This window comes from Phytophthora cinnamomi (genome assembly GCF_018691715.1).
Source record: "Phytophthora cinnamomi strain GKB4 chromosome Unknown Contig27, whole genome shotgun sequence".
Lineage (NCBI taxonomy): Eukaryota > Oomycota > Peronosporomycetes > Peronosporales > Peronosporaceae > Phytophthora > Phytophthora cinnamomi.
Window position 1 is genome coordinate 633121 of NW_027150960.1, and position 17504 is coordinate 650624.

Sequence of the window (17504 nt, forward strand, 5' to 3'; positions counted from 1 at the left end):
AGGCCGTTCCCATGTCAATGGAGGAGTAGAGCGACGTGACCAGCATGGCCGAGTTGGCGAACCCACTTAGCGACAACCTTCGACCACTGAAAAACTCCCCGACGATGGGCCCGGAGCGACTGCTGACAGACAATTCGGTGCGCAAGACCTGCATTGTAGTCGATACTTTAGTACTTACGTAGGTAGTAGGCACGAAGCCGCTTCTTTGATAAGAAAAAAAACTACTACGTAGTACAAGTAATATGAATGGAATCGATGAAATAAACTCAAGAAGTGTGTAGCACTGCTTTTCATTGTTCTTTTGTCAGAAAAAATAAGAGAACAACAAATACTGTGCAACCGCGAAGAGGGCCTATGTACTCCAGCGGTGACTCACTACGGGTTCATCTCGAATGCCTCGCACAACTTTAGAACTCATGAAAATGCGTGACGGGTGTATTGCTCGTTATCTACACTCTCTAGAAGGCATACATATAGCGAGAGCGATGTCGCCAAGTTGTAGCGCTTGCTCTTGTTTAATGCCCGAGACAATCTAAGCCGACAGTTTCTTCACCACCTCAGCGAAAGACTTACCCTGAGTCACAGCGATGTCCTTCTCAAGCTTCGACACCTGGCGGTCGCTCTGAGGGCCCGCGATCGCGCCTGCGCCCCAGGGAGAGCCACCGTGAATCTCTTCCACGTTGAAAAGCTCCTTGGCGCGATATCCGAGAGGGACGTAGGTCATGCCGTGCGAGACCAGGAAGGTCACCGCCGACAGGGCCGTCGTCTCCTGACCAGCTCCCAGCAGGGACGTGCTGAAGAACGTGCCGGCGGGCTTGCCTACCAACGCGCCGCCGAACCACAACTGACCGGTCGCGTCCATCAGGGCCTTCGCCTGCTGGGGGAACACGCCGAAACGCGTCGGGAAGCCGAACAGAATGCCGTCCGCCTCCTTGAGCGTCTCCGGGGTGGCAACCGGGTAGTCCCTCTTGGGCGGCGCGTGCGTCTTGGTCAGAATCTCGTCCGACAGCGTCTCTGCGATCTGGTAAATCGTGGCAGTCACGCCGGGGACAGACTCGATGCCTTCCTTGATAGACTCGGCTAGGGTGGCTGTGTGGCCGTAGGTGGAGTAGTAGACGATGGCGATGTTGGCGCTCATGTTGGAGGACAGAAGTTACTTCTTGTGTTGGTCACGAGGACGATTGAAGAATGAGATGGTTCGTAGTGAAGGTCTTCTCCGGTTGGAAACTCCCGTCTACGTAGCCGAGCGGGGAGTACCCTACGGCCGGTTGTCTTGACCATGGGCACCAAACACATGGGGTGAAGTGTAAACCAACACGATTATGAAGACCACTATTAATACGGTACGGTATTCGCTATCGGATTTTGGCGCGCACATAACTCACAACTCGCACAATCTTGCTATCAATGCGCATACGGTACCGGAACATAGCAAGCGCGAAAAGCTGGGAACCGTAATCTCAAAACAACCGTATCCGAAAGATAAAAGACTACGAAATACTATCTATTGGTTTTAAATTAGTGACAGGATATTGTCGCTTTTATAAATTCTGCTGTCCTATAAGGACCTCCTATTCGGTGTTTTGCTCTAATAGGGTTTTCGTAATCTGTTGGCAGGGATGCCAGTTTGATGTCCATGTTTAGACTTCATTTCACAATGTGCTTTGTGGTGAATGTGGCCGAACCCCACGTTGTCATATTTCGTTTCACTTCATGTTTTTGCATGACTTGCGTGCTGGATCGATTCATTTGAGTCATTACGGTAGCCCAGTTATTTAGTATACCACCGTGGTGGTGCCGACACGGCGGTGGTGCCGTGGACTTCGGAAAGATGCTGCCATAGAAAAACACTCCAGAGTAACTTTGTCCATAGATGTAGTGAGGGATCGCACGACCGTACCCATTCCTGAAGCGTGTCGACCCTTTTCTAGAAACCACATTTTAACCCTTTCACTACCAGAGATTTCTTACGGGTCTCCTTGGACCTATGGCTCCAGCAAATCAATTCAACGCACAGGGGAAAAAACGACCAATCAAAAACACCAATTTTTACACGTGGCGACGGTGGTTTACTTCACGGTACTCCCAATCAAAAGTTTGAGAGGTCGAGCTACATGCCGTCGCGCCCTGGTCAGTGTCGCTACAACGGCAATGGTCTATGGAAGTAGGAGCCGTTTGGGGTGGACATCACGGCGAGCCCACTGAGGATGCTGACCTCCGAGCGGTGGCGTCGGAGCCCGCGCGCTCTCGACTCAGCGTCATTCCGTTATAGCATTATCCCAAGTATGCGTGCTTAGCCGAGCACCCCATGTAGTAGCAGTTTCCAATCTACATCCGCCAACCGCTCGCACTCCTGCACATGCAATCCTGCGTAACATTCACACTGGCTTGCTATAACGCTATCACTGTAAGCTTATCTAGTTTGGTTAGGATTCTGTAGCGTTGCCTGATGTATGAATTTGAATATTAGCTCGTATACATTCGAACCTGCTCCGCACCCTTCCAGGCCAGGGTCCATGTCGGTCTCCCAGTCTCACGTGTCGTCGTCGGCTACATTGAACAACGCATCGAAGTTCTTTTGTCCACGAAGGGGAGGCGGGGCTGCTAGCTAGACGAGAAAACAATTATGGCAGGTCACACGAACTGTTTGTGGCTCGTGCGGTAATGCATTTTACAGGTCCATGGAGACCTGTTAGGTTGTACAGTGCTTTGCCGTCGTCTCGTAGCTTTTAGTTTTGGCCAATCGCATCTTGCGATTAGACCTCTTATGGGTCCCTATGGACCTATAAATCACTCCAGCTGGCTGGTAGTCAAAGGGTTAAGGAAGAGTTAAAGGTCCAAAACAAAAAAGGGTCTGAGACACGACACAAAATTTCGCTGCGCGTTCGACACCCATTCGACAACATTCGAGACCACATCGCCCTGCACGTTGAAGCAGAAGATCGCCACGATGGTCATCCAGACAGCGCCTACAGCCGACACGTACCTCCCCATTCACCAATTTGCCAGCTACTACACAAGCACAACCGACCAAGACAGCAAGCAAGCTCGACAACAACACACAATCATGTTCAGCTCGTGGGACCTCGTCAGACCGCACTTCTGGTATCCCATGTCGTCGCTGGAGCAGTCCATGATGGAGCTCGAGCACATGGCCGACCTCACGACGCACTCGCGCTTCCCGTTCGATGTGGACAGCGAGATGCTGGTGGCGCCCATCAACGTGGACGACGACGACGAGTTCTTCCGGGACCTGCCCGTGCTGGCGCGCGAGCAGAGGCCGGCGACGCAGCACCGCATGGCAGCGGCGCAGCCGCAGACAGAAGAGCGGGAGTCCACCGTGCAGACCAATTTGCCGGCCCAGGTCCTGGCGGCAGCCCGGGACAACGACCCCAACAAGGCCAAGGCTAACGTCCAGTCACGCGTCAGCGCCAACACGAAGACCACAACAGGTATCGCAGCTCCAAGCGCCAACGGACAGCAGACCCAACAAGGGACCGAGGCCGACGCGAACAACCAGTACCGCCGCGCCTTCTCGTCCTACTCGTTCAGCAACTCGTCCATCGTGGACGACAAGGGCCGGCTCGTGACGAGCACGCGGCGCCGCTACGAAGACTCCGCGGGGCGTCTGAAAGCAGTGCACGAGCGCCAGATCGAGGGCAACAAGCTGCGCACGACGTGGAACCGCATGGGCTCGGACGACAAGGGTCAGACCGAGGCCGTGTGCTCGACCGGCACGCCCGAGGAGTTCGAGGCGCTGTGGCAGCAGACGCCGTTCGGCGAGGCGCAGAAGAAGACCATCAAGGAGCAGCAGCAGTAGTAGCAGCAGCCACGACATGTGCAGCCGGATCAAAGACAGCAGCAAGAGAAGCGGTCGCGCGGGGCGGAAGCGAACTCAAAGGCGCGGATGGAGGCCGTTCCCATGTCAATGGAGGAGTAGAGCGACGTGACCAGCATGGCCGAGTTGGCGAACCCACTTAGCCACAACCTTCGACCACTGAAAAACTCCCCGACGATGGGCCCGGAGCGACTGCTGACAGACAATTCGGTGCGCAAGACCTGCATTGTAGTCGATACTTTAGTACTTACGTAGGTAGTAGGCACGAAGCCGCTTCTTTGATAAGAAAAAAAAAACTACTACGTAGTACAAGTAATATGAATGGAATCGATGAAATAAACTCAAGAAGTGTGTAGCACTGCTTTTCATTGTTCTTTTGTCAGAAAAAATAAGAGAACAACAAATACTGTGCAACCGCGAAGAGGGCCTATGTACTCCAGCGGTGACTCACTACGGGTTCATCTCGAATGCCTCGCACAACTTTAGAACTCATGAAAATGCGTGACGGGTGTATTGCTCGTTATCTACACTCTCTAGAAGGCATACATATAGCGAGAGCGATGTCGCCAAGTTGTAGCGCTTGCTCTTGTTTAATGCCCGAGACAATCTAAGCCGACAGTTTCTTCACCACCTCAGCGAAAGACTTACCCTGAGTCACAGCGATGTCCTTCTCAAGCTTCGACACCTGGCGGTCGCTCTGAGGGCCCGCGATCGCGCCTGCGCCCCAGGGAGAGCCACCGTGAATCTCTTCCACGTTGAAAAGCTCCTTGGCGCGATATCCGAGAGGGACGTAGGTCATGCCGTGCGAGACCAGGAAGGTCACCGCCGACAGGGCCGTCGTCTCCTGACCAGCTCCCAGCAGGGACGTGCTGAAGAACGTGCCGGCGGGCTTGCCTACCAACGCGCCGCCAAACCACAACTGACCGGTCGCGTCCATCAGGGCCTTCGCCTGCTGGGGGAACACGCCGAAACGCGTCGGGAAGCCGAACAGAATGCCGTCCGCCTCCTTGAGCGTCTCCGGGGTGGCAACCGGGTAGTCCCTCTTGGGCGGCGCGTGCGTCTTGGTCAGAATCTCGTCCGACAGCGTCTCTGCGATCTGGTAAATCGTGGCAGTCACGCCGGGGACAGACTCGATGCCTTCCTTGATAGACTCGGCTAGGGTGGCTGTGTGGCCGTAGGTGGAGTAGTAGACGATGGCGATGTTGGCGCTCATGTTGGAGGACAGAAGTTACTTCTTGTGTTGGTCACGAGGACGATTGAAGAATGAGATGGTTCGTAGTGAAGGTCTTCTCCGGTTGGAAACTCCCGTCTACGTAGCCGAGCGGGGAGTACCCTACGGCCGGTTGTCTTGACCATGGGCACCAAACACATGGGGTGAAGTGTAAACCAACACGATTATGAAGACCACTATTAATACGGTACGGTATTCGCTATCGGATTTTGGCGCGCACATACCTCACAACTCGAACAATCTTGCTATCAATGCGCATACCGGAACATAGCAAGCGCGAAAAACTGGGAACCGTAATCTCAAAACAACCGTATCCGAAAGATAAAAGACTACGAAATACTATCTATTGGTTTTAAATTAGTGACAGGATATTGTCGCTTTTATAAATTCTGCTATCCTATAAGGACCTCCTATTCGGTGTTTTGCTCTAATAGGGTTTTCGTAATCTGTTGGCAGGGATGCCAGTTTGATGTCCATGTTTAGACTTCATTTCACAATGTGCTTTGTGGTGAATGTGGCCGAACCCCACGTTGTCATATTTCGTTTCACTTCATGTTTTTGCATGACTTGCGTGCTGGATCGATTCATTTGAGTCATTACGGTAGCCCAGTTATTTAGTATACCACCGTGGTGGTGCCGACACGGCGGTGGTGCCGTGGACTTCGGAAAGATGCTGCCATAGAAAAACACTCCAGAGTAACTTTGTCCATAGATGTAGTGAGGGATCGCACGACCGTACCCATTCCTGAAGCGTGTCGACCCTTTTCTAGAAACCACATTTTAAGGAAGAGTTAAAGGTCCAAAACAAAAAAGGGTCTGAGACACGACACAAAATTTCGCTGCGCGTTCGACACCCATTCGACAACATTCGAGACCACATCGCCCTGCACGTTGAAGCAGAAGATCGCCGCGATGGTCATCCAGACAGCGCCTACAGCCGACACGTACCTCCCCATTCACCAATTTGCCAGCTACTACACAAGCACAACCGACCAAGACAGCAAGCAAGCTCGACAACAACACACAATCATGTTCAGCTCGTGGGACCTCGTCCGACCGCACTTCTGGTATCCCATGTCGTCGCTGGAGCAGTCCATGATGGAGCTCGAGCACATGGCCGACCTCACGACGCACTCGCGCTTCCCGTTCGATGTGGACAGCGAGATGCTGGTGGCGCCCATCAACGTGGACGACGACGACGAGTTCTTCCGGGACCTGCCCGTGCTGGCGCGCGAGCAGAGGCCGGCGACGCAGCACCGCATGGCAGCGGCGCAGCCGCAGACAGAAGAGCGGGAGTCCACCGTGCAGACCAATTTGCCGGCCCAGGTCCTGGCGGCAGCCCGGGACAACGACCCCAACAAGGCCAAGGCTAACGTCCAGTCACGCGTCAGCGCCAACACGAAGACCACAACAGGTATCGCAGCTCCAAGCGCCAACGGACAGCAGACCCAACAAGGGACCGAGGCCGACGCGAACAACCAGTACCGCCGCGCCTTCTCGTCCTACTCGTTCAGCAACTCGTCCATCGTGGACGACAAGGGCCGGCTCGTGACGAGCATGCGGCGCCGCTACGAAGACTCCGCGGGGCGTCTGAAAGCCGTGCACGAGCGCCAGATCGAGGGCAACAAGCTGCGCACGACGTGGAACCGCATGGGCTCGGACGACAAGGGTCAGACCGAGGCCGTGTGCTCGACCGGCACGCCCGAGGAGTTCGAGGCGCTGTGGCAGCAGACGCCGTTCGGCGAGGCGCAGAAGAAGACCATCAAGGAGCAGCAGCAGTAGTAGCAGCAGCCACGACATGTGCAGCCGGATCAAAGACAGTAGCAAGAGTAGCGGTCGCCCGAGGCGAAGGCGAACTCAAAGGCGCGGATGGAGGCCGTTCCCATGTCAATGGAGGAGTAGAGCGACGTGACCAGCATGGCCGAGTTGGCGAACCCACTTAGCGACAACCTTCGACCACTGAAAAACTCCCCGACGATGGGCCCGGAGCGACTGCTGACAGACAATTCGGTGCGCAAGACCTGCATTGTAGTCGATACTTTGGTACTTACGTAGGTAGTAGGCACGAAGCCGCTTCTTTGACAAGAAAAAAAACTACTACGTAGTACAAGTAATATGAATGGAATCGATGAAATAAACTCAAGAAGTGTGTAGCACTGCTTTTCATTGTTCTTTGTCAGAAAAATAAGAGAACAACAAATACTGTGCAACCGCGAAGAGGGCCTATGTACTCCAGCGGTGACTCACTACGGGTTCATCTCGAATGCCTCGCACAACTTTAGAACTCATGAAAATGCGTGACGGGTGTATTGCTCGTTATCTACACTCTCTAGAAGGCATACATATAGCGAGAGCGATGTCGCCAAGTTGTAGCGCTTGCTCTTGTTTAATGCCCGAGACAATCTAAGCCGACAGTTTCTTCACCACCTCAGCGAAAGACTTACCCTGAGTCACAGCGATGTCCTTCTCAAGCTTCGACACCTGGCGGTCGCTCTGAGGGCCCGCGATCGCGCCTGCGCCCCAGGGAGAGCCACCGTGAATCTCTTCCACGTTGAAAAGCTCCTTGGCGCGATATCCGAGAGGGACGTAGGTCATGCCGTGCGAGACCAGGAAGGTCACCGCCGACAGGGCCGTCGTCTCCTGACCAGCTCCCAGCAGGGACGTGCTGAAGAACGTGCCGGCGGGCTTGCCTACCAACGCGCCGCCGAACCACAACTGACCGGTCGCGTCCATCAGGGCCTTCGCCTGCTGGGGGAACACGCCGAAACGCGTCGGGAAGCCGAACAGAATGCCGTCCGCCTCCTTGAGCGTCTCCGGGGTGGCAACCGGGTAGTCCCTCTTGGGCGGCGCGTGCGTCTTGGTCAGAATCTCGTCCGACAGCGTCTCTGCGATCTGGTAAATCGTGGCAGTCACGCCGGGGACAGACTCGATGCCTTCCTTGATAGACTCGGCTAGGGTGGCTGTGTGGCCGTAGGTGGAGTAGTAGACGATGGCGATGTTGGCGCTCATGTTGGAGGACAGAAGTTACTTCTTGTGTTGGTCACGAGGACGATTGAAGAATGAGATGGTTCGTAGTGAAGGTCTTCTCCGGTTGGAAACTCCCGTCTACGTAGCCGAGCGGGGAGTACCCTACGGCCGGTTGTCTTGACCATGGGCACCAAACACATGGGGTGAAGTGTAAACCAACACGATTATGAAGACCACTATTAATACGGTACGGTATTCGCTATCGGATTTTGGCGCGCACATAACTCACAACTCGCACAATCTTGCTATCAATGCGCATACCGGAACATAGCAAGCGCGAAAAGCTGGGAACCGTAATCCCAAGACAATCGTAAGCCAGTCACGTATTCCAAGCTCCTAGCCGTTGACCATCGACCACGCAGATGATCGATGCCAGATTCAGGGGTGGATCAGGGCTGGAAAAACAATTATTGCAATCATCAATACATTGTGATTGTTAGATGGAAATATTGATTGCGCGGCGGTGGCGAGATTGACGATTGCTTTGCAATATTCATCTCAAAATCAACATACAGAAACATACACGGAATAGGTCGTTGCAGACTTGCAAGTTGATTGGCCATGCTCGACTCTGTGAACTGCATAAGGATCTCAGGGTGTTTGCGTATGCAACCCACCAACTTCTGGAGCCACGCCTCACGGTCGCAGACGTACGGGGCCTGTTTGATATGTTGATAGTCCAGCATGGAAGTCTCAAGGAGCAGCTCGGAGCAAACGCACAAGTAGTTGAGTCGACGATGTTCGAGCATGTGTGTGCGTGTGTGTGTGTGGTGTGTGTGGTGGTGGTGGGGGGGCACCCCCTTACGCTAAGTCCTCGTCTCACCCAGGCGCGGTGTCTAGAAGAAAAAAAATATCGGGTTGCAACACTTGCTCTGCTCGCTCGCGCAGACACGCCCCCGCGAAGTCATCGTCTAAGCTAGCCTCACCAACTTCTCGATCAAATGATCTCGTACTGAGCACTGCATCAACGACGTCTTGGGCATTTTCGCAAACTACATCCTCATCATGCTCAATGTTGGGGTGCAGGCCCTCATCCAGCAGCTCGAGCAATTTGATCGAGCTCGGGAGGGCGAATCTGGCCCTGTCGCGTTCTACAACGCAGCGAAAATCGATGACGCGCTTTGAAATGGGCTTGCCAGCACCACGAGGCCTTGAACGGCTTGATACCAGCGTCCTCAGCTACATCTAGCGCTTGAATGCGCAGCATGGTCGGCGTGACTGGCACACCTTCGTCGCGCATGTCATTCACCCACCGAACGAGGTCGGCCTCTCTCTCCATTGGCAGAATGGTGGCCTCACCTTTCTGGCGAGCTTTTTTCTTGCTGGTACCTCCGCGTTGGGTGCACAATGCTTCGAGTTTGGCCTGAGACCGGCGCCATGCCAGAATTAGAGTCCTGCGGCTGTTGACCTTGGCTGCAGGCAGGTCAGGATAGTAATGCAGAATTGTCTGCCTAGCATCGTTGTGGGCTTCGAGATGACGTAAGACGTCAAGCTTGTGTGCTGCAGAGAACGAAGCAACAGTGTTTGTTCTCACCTTGCGGCCAAGGCCGCCCGGCAAGCGCTTTCTTCCTTTGGGTTGTCTCGGAGCCATCAAATGGCAGAATGAGCTCGGGAGAGGTAGATGGGGCGCTTGTACGCGATAACGTAGGTTGCACGGTGTTGCTTCCCGATAGCTCTCTCATTGGCTAGATTGACACTGTATGCGATAACATAGGGAATTCAGTACTTACGGTACTTTTTTGGCCCAACGTGTCCTAGCCGTGTCCTAATAAAATGTGGTCCACATGATATTTAGGAAAATCCTTAGGATTAGGCCGCTTTTAGGTACGCATCCATTTCAACCCGTCGACTCGGGGTGATCGTGCAGTTAAGCAATAAAGTTCTCTGTTAGAGAACTTTAGTTTCTGGAGTTGGAGCTACATAAAAACTAGATAATCTGGAAATAAATTACGGATAAAATACCGGCGGATACTCCAATACTTAACTCCAGTGGAGCTATAGGGTACCCCAATATCTCCAAGGAGTATCTTTTAGCAATGCCAAAAATATACTCATTGGAGTTACAGGGGTACACTGCAGTTAAATATTGGACTAACCGCTTGTATTTTATCCGTAATTGATTTCCATATTATTCCAGATTATCTAGATTTTATATAGCTCCAACTCCATAAAATCTAATAGAAAACTTAAGTTTCCAGAGCAATCTCGGATTATGGAGCTGTTTACGCGTTGCTCCAAATTAAACTCCAAGGAGTTGTTGGGGGTACCCGATAACTCCACTGGAGTTAAGTATTGGACTATCCGCCGGTATTTTATCCGTAATTTATTTCCAGATTATCTGAATTTTATGTAGCTCCAACTCCAGAAACTAAAGTTTTCTAATGTCTGGAACCGGCAGATCCGATGAGTGGGACTTCTCGGAACCATAATCGAACGTGTCGTAATCGCACCCCGGATCGATTACCGGTACGAGACCAGGGAATTCGCAGCTCCGACGCTTGGGAAAATCACTATCGCCTTAATGCGGCGCATCAGGAACTGCAAATTGGCCTTCCATGCTTTTGTGAACGTCCAGCGAGCAGACCAGTCGAGTAGTTCGTGGACCTTATCCACCACGTGGAGCACTCGCAGCACCTCCCGACCATTGCGGCACATGACGCTTACGCAGTTTAACGCGGGGATTTTGTCCTTTTCGATGCAGTCGAGAGAGGGGTGGGGGCGCGCAGGTGATGCAATGGTAGACGAGGGTGAGCGTCGTCATGTTCACGGACGGTGAACCAGGGTTAATAGTAGCACATAGTGTTCGGCGCTTTTACAACAGTCTCAAGAATCATTGGAGAAGAGCAAAGAAGAAGTGTTGAACAGTAGTCAATTCCCGAGACGATTCATTATCTTGCCAGCGCACGACTATTGTAGCACGCGTGATGTCACGCGAAGGAGAAAGCTTAAGCCAGACACCTTTGAATCCGCTAGAATCGTATCTATCGAACCCAAATAGGTCACACCTGACAGTCTTGAGCTTACCATCTCCCACCTTCATCCCTCCGGCACCTTCCGCCATGTGCAACTTTCAACGTCGATCCTTTGGTGCATTTTGCGTTCTCGAACTCACATGAGTTCAAGTAGGTGACGCCATCGCTTCCGCATACGAGATCGGGAACCTGGGAACATACACCCACGCAACCGGGGAGGGCGGAGGAGCCATCGGTGGCGGCGGTGCCGTCGTTGGCGGAGGTGCCGACAATCACGAATGCGGCAATTAGAGCCAAAGGCGCGAACTTCATGGTGGTTGACTTGAGTACAGCGGACGTGTTGTGGCCTTCAGAAATTGGATAGTGATTTCCACAAGCGTCGAAGCTGCGAGTTCCCTGGTCTCGAAATCGATCCGGTGTGATTATGACAAGTTCGATTATGCTTCCCGTTATCGGATCTGTCGGATTCCAGACATTGCTCAACTTCATGATCACCCCGAAACGATGGTCAAGCAATCGGCCCCCATGTGAGCTTATGGACAGGGTACGTGCAGAATGTAAAACCAATTTATAATTTGCGTTGAAAAAGTCGTTGTGTTGACTTCCGAGTTATGACAAGTGCAATGACGAAAATACCGCATAAGGCGGAGCGTCAGTTCGGGGTGACCGTGAAGTTGAGCAATGTCTGGAATCCGACAGATCCGATAACGGGAAGCATAATCGAACTTGTCATAATCACACCGGATCGATTTCGAGACCAGGGAACTCGCAGCTTCGACGCTTGTGGAAATCACTATCCAATTTCTGAAGGCCACAACACGTCCGCTGTACTCAAGTCAACCACCATGAAGTTCGCGCCTTTGGCTCTAATTGCCGCATTCGTGATTGTCGGCACCTCCGCCAACGACGGCACCGCCGCCACCGATGGCTCCTCCGCCCTCCCCGGTTGCGTGGGTGTATGTTCCCAGGTTCCCGATCTCGTATGCGGAAGCGATGGCGTCACCTACTTGAACTCATGTGAGTTCGAGAACGCAAAATGCACCAAAGGATCGACGTTGAAAGTTGCACATGGCGGAAGGTGCCGGAGGGATGAAGGTGGGAGATGGTAAGCTCAAGACTGTCAGGTGTGACCTATTTGGTTTCGATAGATACGATTCTAGCGGATTCAAAGGTGTCTGGCTTAAGCTTTCTCCTTCGTGTGACAGCACGCGTGCTACAATAGTCGTGCGCTGGCAAGATAATGAATCGTCTCGGGAATTGACTACTGTTCAACACTTCTTCTTTGCTCTTCTCCAATGATTCTTGAGACTGTTGTAAAAGCGCCGAACACTATGTGCTACTATTAACCCTGATTCACCGTCCGTGAACATGACGACGCTCACCCTCGTCTACCATTGCATCACCTGCGCGCCCCCACTCCTCTCTCGACTGCATCGAAAAGGACAAATCCCCGCGTTAAACTGCGTAAGCGTCGTGTGCCGCAATGGTCGGGAGGTGCTGCGACTGCTCCACGTGGTGGATAAGGTCCACGAACTACTCGACTGGTCTGCCCGCTGGACGTTCACAAAAGCACGCAAGGCGAATTTGCAGTTCTTGGTGCGCCGCATCAAGGGATGGCAAAGAAAATAGGGAAAATTAGTAGTTCTTTGAACGGTACCTTGATCTCAAGAATTCTGCGAGTCATCTTACCGAAGGGATTATAGAAATAAAATAGCGGTGTGCATTCGATCTGTGTGCTGGTTGTACGATTTTTATCACATTGATGCACGCGGCGTTCTGTTATGGTGATTACAGTTCTCTACGGGATGGCTTTTGGAATTACATGTAGTTCAAAAACACGGACGTAATTTGGAATTCCCCCCCCAAAAAAAAAATATGGAATGACTTTTTTCGAAATAGAAATATCAAAAGTTATTATTGTTTTGTATTCGTGTAAGTACGGAAATTTAATACGTTGGTTTTGTATCGGACACAATCTGCCCAACGCGCTCTATTAGGTGAGGCCGAACACTTGCAGACGACCATCTTGAGCCTGCGCTCGCGGCCGCTCTACTTAAGCAGTGAAACCGATCCCCGTGGGCCAGTGGTCAAACCCTGACGCGGAGACCGGGAGGTACCGGGATCGATCCCCGCCGAGTGCGGGACTTTCCACGGAGGCCGGAGATAGGCAATATCTTGGACGAGCAGCCACTCCGTGGAGTGGTCCGCCCTGCCAACCCGCACCCCGGTGTAGGATAGTTGGGTGGGCTGGACGCCCCAAGTGCCGAAAAATGCCCCATAGTGTAATGAGGGGTATCAGAACCCGATCCCGAAATGGGTCGGATAGCCACAGGCATTCCCACCAGAGCAAGCCTCAAGCCTGGTGTGTGAGTTCCGGTGGCTTAAATCTCTACGTAAGCAGTGGTTGTTAAGCTCCCCCATTCTGTTCTTGAACGGCTTCTTGAACGGCTCCGAGAACTGAACGGCAGCATGGTGCTTCTCGCCGATGGCGGCATTGAACTCCTTGGGGGTCTTGATCTCGATCGGCAGGTCAGGGATGGCCCAGCATCAATGGGTGACGGAGACCTGTATGCAGGCATCCCGAAAATACGATATATGTCTACTGTTTGCCGGGCAACATAATAAATATTGCATTGCATCTAAGTTAGAGAATGAATAAATAACGCAAGACTTAGTGTGAACACAGTGAATTACTGCAATAATGTTACGACTGTACCTACTTACAGACACTGCTCCACTGTCGCTACATCCCAGTACGAGCTGTTGATCTTGAGGAACAAGATCATCTCCAGCATCATGGGGGAGAGGCGGTGGCGCTCATGGCGCAACACAGCGCGTGCGACGCTGAAGAGCCTCTCCACCAGGTTTGATGTGGGAGGAATCACCTCCAGTAGCTCGTACGTGGTCGGCGCAGCTGCTATCTTGCGGCGTTTGAGCGTACGCACAGCGAAGCCTTCCTTGCCCGCCGGCGTGTAGTCCATTCCTTCCGCATCAGCCTGCGTGCGCTTGAATGGCTTCAGCGCAGCGACTTCGTCGTCCGTCAGCAGGGCCGCATGATCATCAAGAACCTTGACGACCGCCTGCTCGAATACAGCGGAGTGGACTATATCCGCGTCGGTGGCTATACATAAATAAAACATAAAAACAACACAAATTAATTAAATAAAAATCGTCAGACACATAATGAGCAGTGTTCCTTACTGAGATACTTCGTGAACGACGGGTGACTCTTGAGGAGCTCGTCGAATAGGACACGAGCATCCAGCAGCGTAAGTCCGTCACTCTGCAGGTGCATTGACACGGACTCGACGTCCCGGAGGCTTGACAGCAGCGCCTCCAGCTTGCGGTGGGCTGAACGGGACGGAAGAAAATCCGAGAGCTCCTCGTCGTCAGCTGAAATAAACTCGCGGAGCCGAAAATAGCGCTTGAGCATCGAAAAGGTCGATGACCAGCGCGTGTCTTGTCTGAGGACAGCGGCCAATGGGGTCTTGGCACTAATTTAGGAAAATACCCAAAAACAAAACCCAATTTAGTACCAATACAAAAACCAAAATAAAATAGCGAATAGAGTACTTACCGCAACTTGACTGCTTGCTTCAACGTCCGCAACTTACGCATAAGCTGCTGTACTTCTTCGAGAACGCTGTCGTGGGGCTCCAAGTAGTCTCGCACGGCCAAGTTCAGGCGGTGGCTGGCGCAGCCGATTAGTGGCACCCCAAGTAGGTTCGCCAGACGCTTGTTTACCCCGCAGTTGTCGCCAACCAGGAATAGACATCCGGAGACAGACTTACCAAAAAAAGGTAGAAACCTCTTGATCGCCGTCAGATGACCCTCAGCGTTCAGCTGGTCGTCAGGCGCATCCATGACGGGCGCTAAGGACAACAGCGGGTACTGGGGACCTGCCGCCGTCTTGAAGCAGTCATACGCCGCCATATAGTGCTCCGTGCCGTGGGTCCATCCGTCAAGGACGAGACCAAAACGCTCGGGCATGGCGTCACCGATCATCTTCTCCACAGCCTTGGTCACGGCCTCCATGATGGTGGTCAGGGTCTCCACGGAGATGGGATTTAGCTTCGTGTATCTACATAACAGACGGTATTAGCACACACGTAAACCACCAAAATAGATACGAAAATACTTACTGTCGCGTTTCCTTGGATTCGCAAAACGACAGCGGGAGATTGCCCGTGACAACCCAGCGCAGCCACGCGTAGCGGTTCGAGGCCTTCTGGGTGACCCATGGCAGTAAGGTCCCCGTCGCAGCGACACTGGCATCGCGCATGTCGCTCTCGTAGTTGGGGTGAGCCGCCCGCACGTGCGAGACCAAGTTGCTGTAGCCCGACCTGGGCGCGTGCTTGCGGCGCTTTGCACAGGTCTTGCAGGCATAGTAGCCCGTTGGCTCTCCCTCCTCATCCAGACAAGGCTTAAAGTAGAAGACGGCAATCTGCCTGGGGGAGAAGGTAGGTCTCGGAGCGGGGCCAGCGAGGAGATTGTCGGTCATGGTGCTAATGGGGAGTGGTGGTGCGTGTGAAGGGTGGGAGCTTGTTCGAATGTGAGGAGTTGCCGCAAAGTTACGTTGGCAGAGCGAGATGTTTGGCTACAACTAATGGTTGGAGCAGGAAGAGCAGAAATACAATACCGAAATTTAGATTTCGGTCACATAAATTTCGGATAAAACAAGTAGCGATGCCTAAAATAAAGTATTGTATCCGAAAATACTGTTATATTTTCGGACATTATTATTTTTCGGGATGCCTGCCTGTATGGCGATGAGGCCAGTATTCGCTATTCGCGTAGTTACTGTGATATACTGTGCTTCAGTTGATCTGTTTCAGCGGCGTTTGATGGGGAAAATGTAAAAAAAAAATGATATTTTTATTTGGAAAAAAACCTACTCACTCACATGAGTTCAAGTAGGTGACGCCATCGCTTCCGCATACGAGATCGGGAACCTGGGAACATACACCCACGCAACCGGGGAGGGCGGAGGAGCCATCGGTGGCGGCGGTGCCGTCGTTGGCGGAGGTGCCGACAATCACGAATGCGGCAGTTAGAGCCAAAGGCGCGAACTTCATGGTGGTTGACTTGAGTACAGCGGACGTGTTGTGGCCTTTAGAAATTGGATAGTGATTTCCACAAGCGTCGAAGCTGCGAGTTCCCTGGTCTCGAAATCGATCCGGTGTGATTATGACAAGTTCGATTATGCTTCCCGTTATCGGATCTGTCGGATTCCAGACATTGCTCAACTTCATGATCACCCCGAACTGACGCTCCGCCTACATACACCCACGCAACCGGGGAGGGCGGAGGTGCCGACAATCACGAATGCGGCAATTAGAGCCAAAGGCGCGAACTTCATGGTGGTTGACTTGAGTACAGCGGACGTGTTGTGGCCTTCAGAAATTGGATAGTGATTTCCACAAGCGTCGAAGCTGCGAGTTCCCTGGTCTCGAAATTGATCTGGGGTACGACACGTTCCATTATGATTACGAGAAAGTGTGGTTACGACAGTTTCCATTATGATTACGAGAAGTTCATTACTGGCACGGTTTTACAGTAATCCGATTGGGCTGTTCAAAACAGTAGTACAATAGCAGTATTATTACCGAGCATCCCACGAGCCTGCGAGCGCGCTCGTCGGGATTTGAGCGCTCCCTATGAATTCGATTCGACAGGGGAGCACCAATCCCCCGCTTGGTACAACGCATAATTTATACTGGGAGGACAGCTTTAGCTCCTAATCAATATTGTTTCATTGCCCCCCCCCCCCCAGGGATTTAATTCGAGGTTCTCTTGATTCTCTTGAATTCGTTGGCGTCTGACTTCCTTTTTGTATGAAAATTTGCGTTTCTTGTGCGTTTGTGCGCACACGACTTCGTTTTATCCCGTTTTCTCGAAGGAATACACTCGTTAATATCGACAAACAGGGTAGACGGTAAGATAGCGCTTCAATTTCACCATGCGTTCTAGGAGTTTATCACTCGTGATGATCCCAAAGTTATCATTCAGGAATCATTCAGGAGGATGCTGAGAGCACTGATCTGTTCGTGAGTCCACTTACCAACGCGGTGAGATTCACCGGAAAGAATTCTAAAGGGATCACATCTCCGACTTCGATCTCGGGGACTTCTTGACGAGGCGGCAGGGCATTTGGCAAAGGCGATCGAAGTCCCGCCTTGGTCTTTTTGGAGGGATGAAATAGAGGCTCCGACCTCGGCGGTACCGCGACTGACTCACATTGGGCGTTGTAGATCGCAGCTCGAATGTTTCACAACTGGGGATCTCTTTGCTTCTCGTTTTGCTTGATGCGTTGAACGCGTAGTTCCAGGTCTTGAATTTGGTGTTTTCGAGTTGCAGAGTCCTGTTGGATTCTTCTCGTCAACTTGTTCTGCTGGTCCTGGAGTTGCCGCTGCAATTCTTGGACTTATCGCTTTCG

The 17504-nt window shown here is 52.4% G+C and overlaps 6 protein-coding genes across 6 annotated transcripts; 2 read left to right on the top strand and 4 right to left on the bottom strand.

The window, feature by feature from the left end:
- Positions 1-532: 532 nt before the first annotated feature.
- Positions 533-1138, bottom strand: IUM83_04001 (NAD(P)H:quinone oxidoreductase, type IV; the record flags this gene model as incomplete). Its single annotated transcript, XM_067928041.1, has 1 exon — positions 533-1138. One exon carries the CDS (start codon positions 1136-1138, stop codon positions 533-535), a length of 606 nt encoding a protein of 201 aa, XP_067793715.1.
- Positions 1139-2950: 1812 nt separating this feature from the next.
- IUM83_04002 (uncharacterized protein) lies at positions 2951-3820 on the top strand (the record flags this gene model as incomplete). The annotated part of the gene is made up of 1 exon (XM_067928042.1): positions 2951-3820. One exon carries the CDS (start codon positions 2951-2953, stop codon positions 3818-3820), a length of 870 nt encoding a protein of 289 aa, XP_067793828.1.
- A 625-nt stretch (positions 3821-4445) lies between these two features.
- Positions 4446-5051, bottom strand: IUM83_04003 (NAD(P)H:quinone oxidoreductase, type IV; the record flags this gene model as incomplete). Its single annotated transcript, XM_067928043.1, has 1 exon — positions 4446-5051. The coding sequence occupies one exon, from the start codon at positions 5049-5051 to the stop codon at positions 4446-4448; it is 606 nt and encodes a 201-aa protein (XP_067793713.1).
- A 930-nt stretch (positions 5052-5981) lies between these two features.
- On the top strand, positions 5982-6851 carry IUM83_04004 (uncharacterized protein; the record flags this gene model as incomplete). Its single annotated transcript, XM_067928044.1, has 1 exon — positions 5982-6851. One exon carries the CDS (start codon positions 5982-5984, stop codon positions 6849-6851), a length of 870 nt encoding a protein of 289 aa, XP_067793941.1.
- A 621-nt stretch (positions 6852-7472) lies between these two features.
- Positions 7473-8078, bottom strand: IUM83_04005 (NAD(P)H:quinone oxidoreductase, type IV; the record flags this gene model as incomplete). Its single annotated transcript, XM_067928045.1, has 1 exon — positions 7473-8078. The coding sequence occupies one exon, from the start codon at positions 8076-8078 to the stop codon at positions 7473-7475; it is 606 nt and encodes a 201-aa protein (XP_067793644.1).
- Positions 8079-13788: 5710 nt separating this feature from the next.
- IUM83_04006 (uncharacterized protein) lies at positions 13789-15569 on the bottom strand (the record flags this gene model as incomplete). The annotated part of the gene is made up of 4 exons (XM_067928046.1): positions 13789-14189; positions 14270-14562; positions 14646-15149; positions 15211-15569. The coding sequence occupies 4 exons, from the start codon at positions 15567-15569 to the stop codon at positions 13789-13791; spliced, it is 1557 nt and encodes a 518-aa protein (XP_067793642.1).
- Between the last annotated feature and the right edge of the window lie 1935 nt (positions 15570-17504).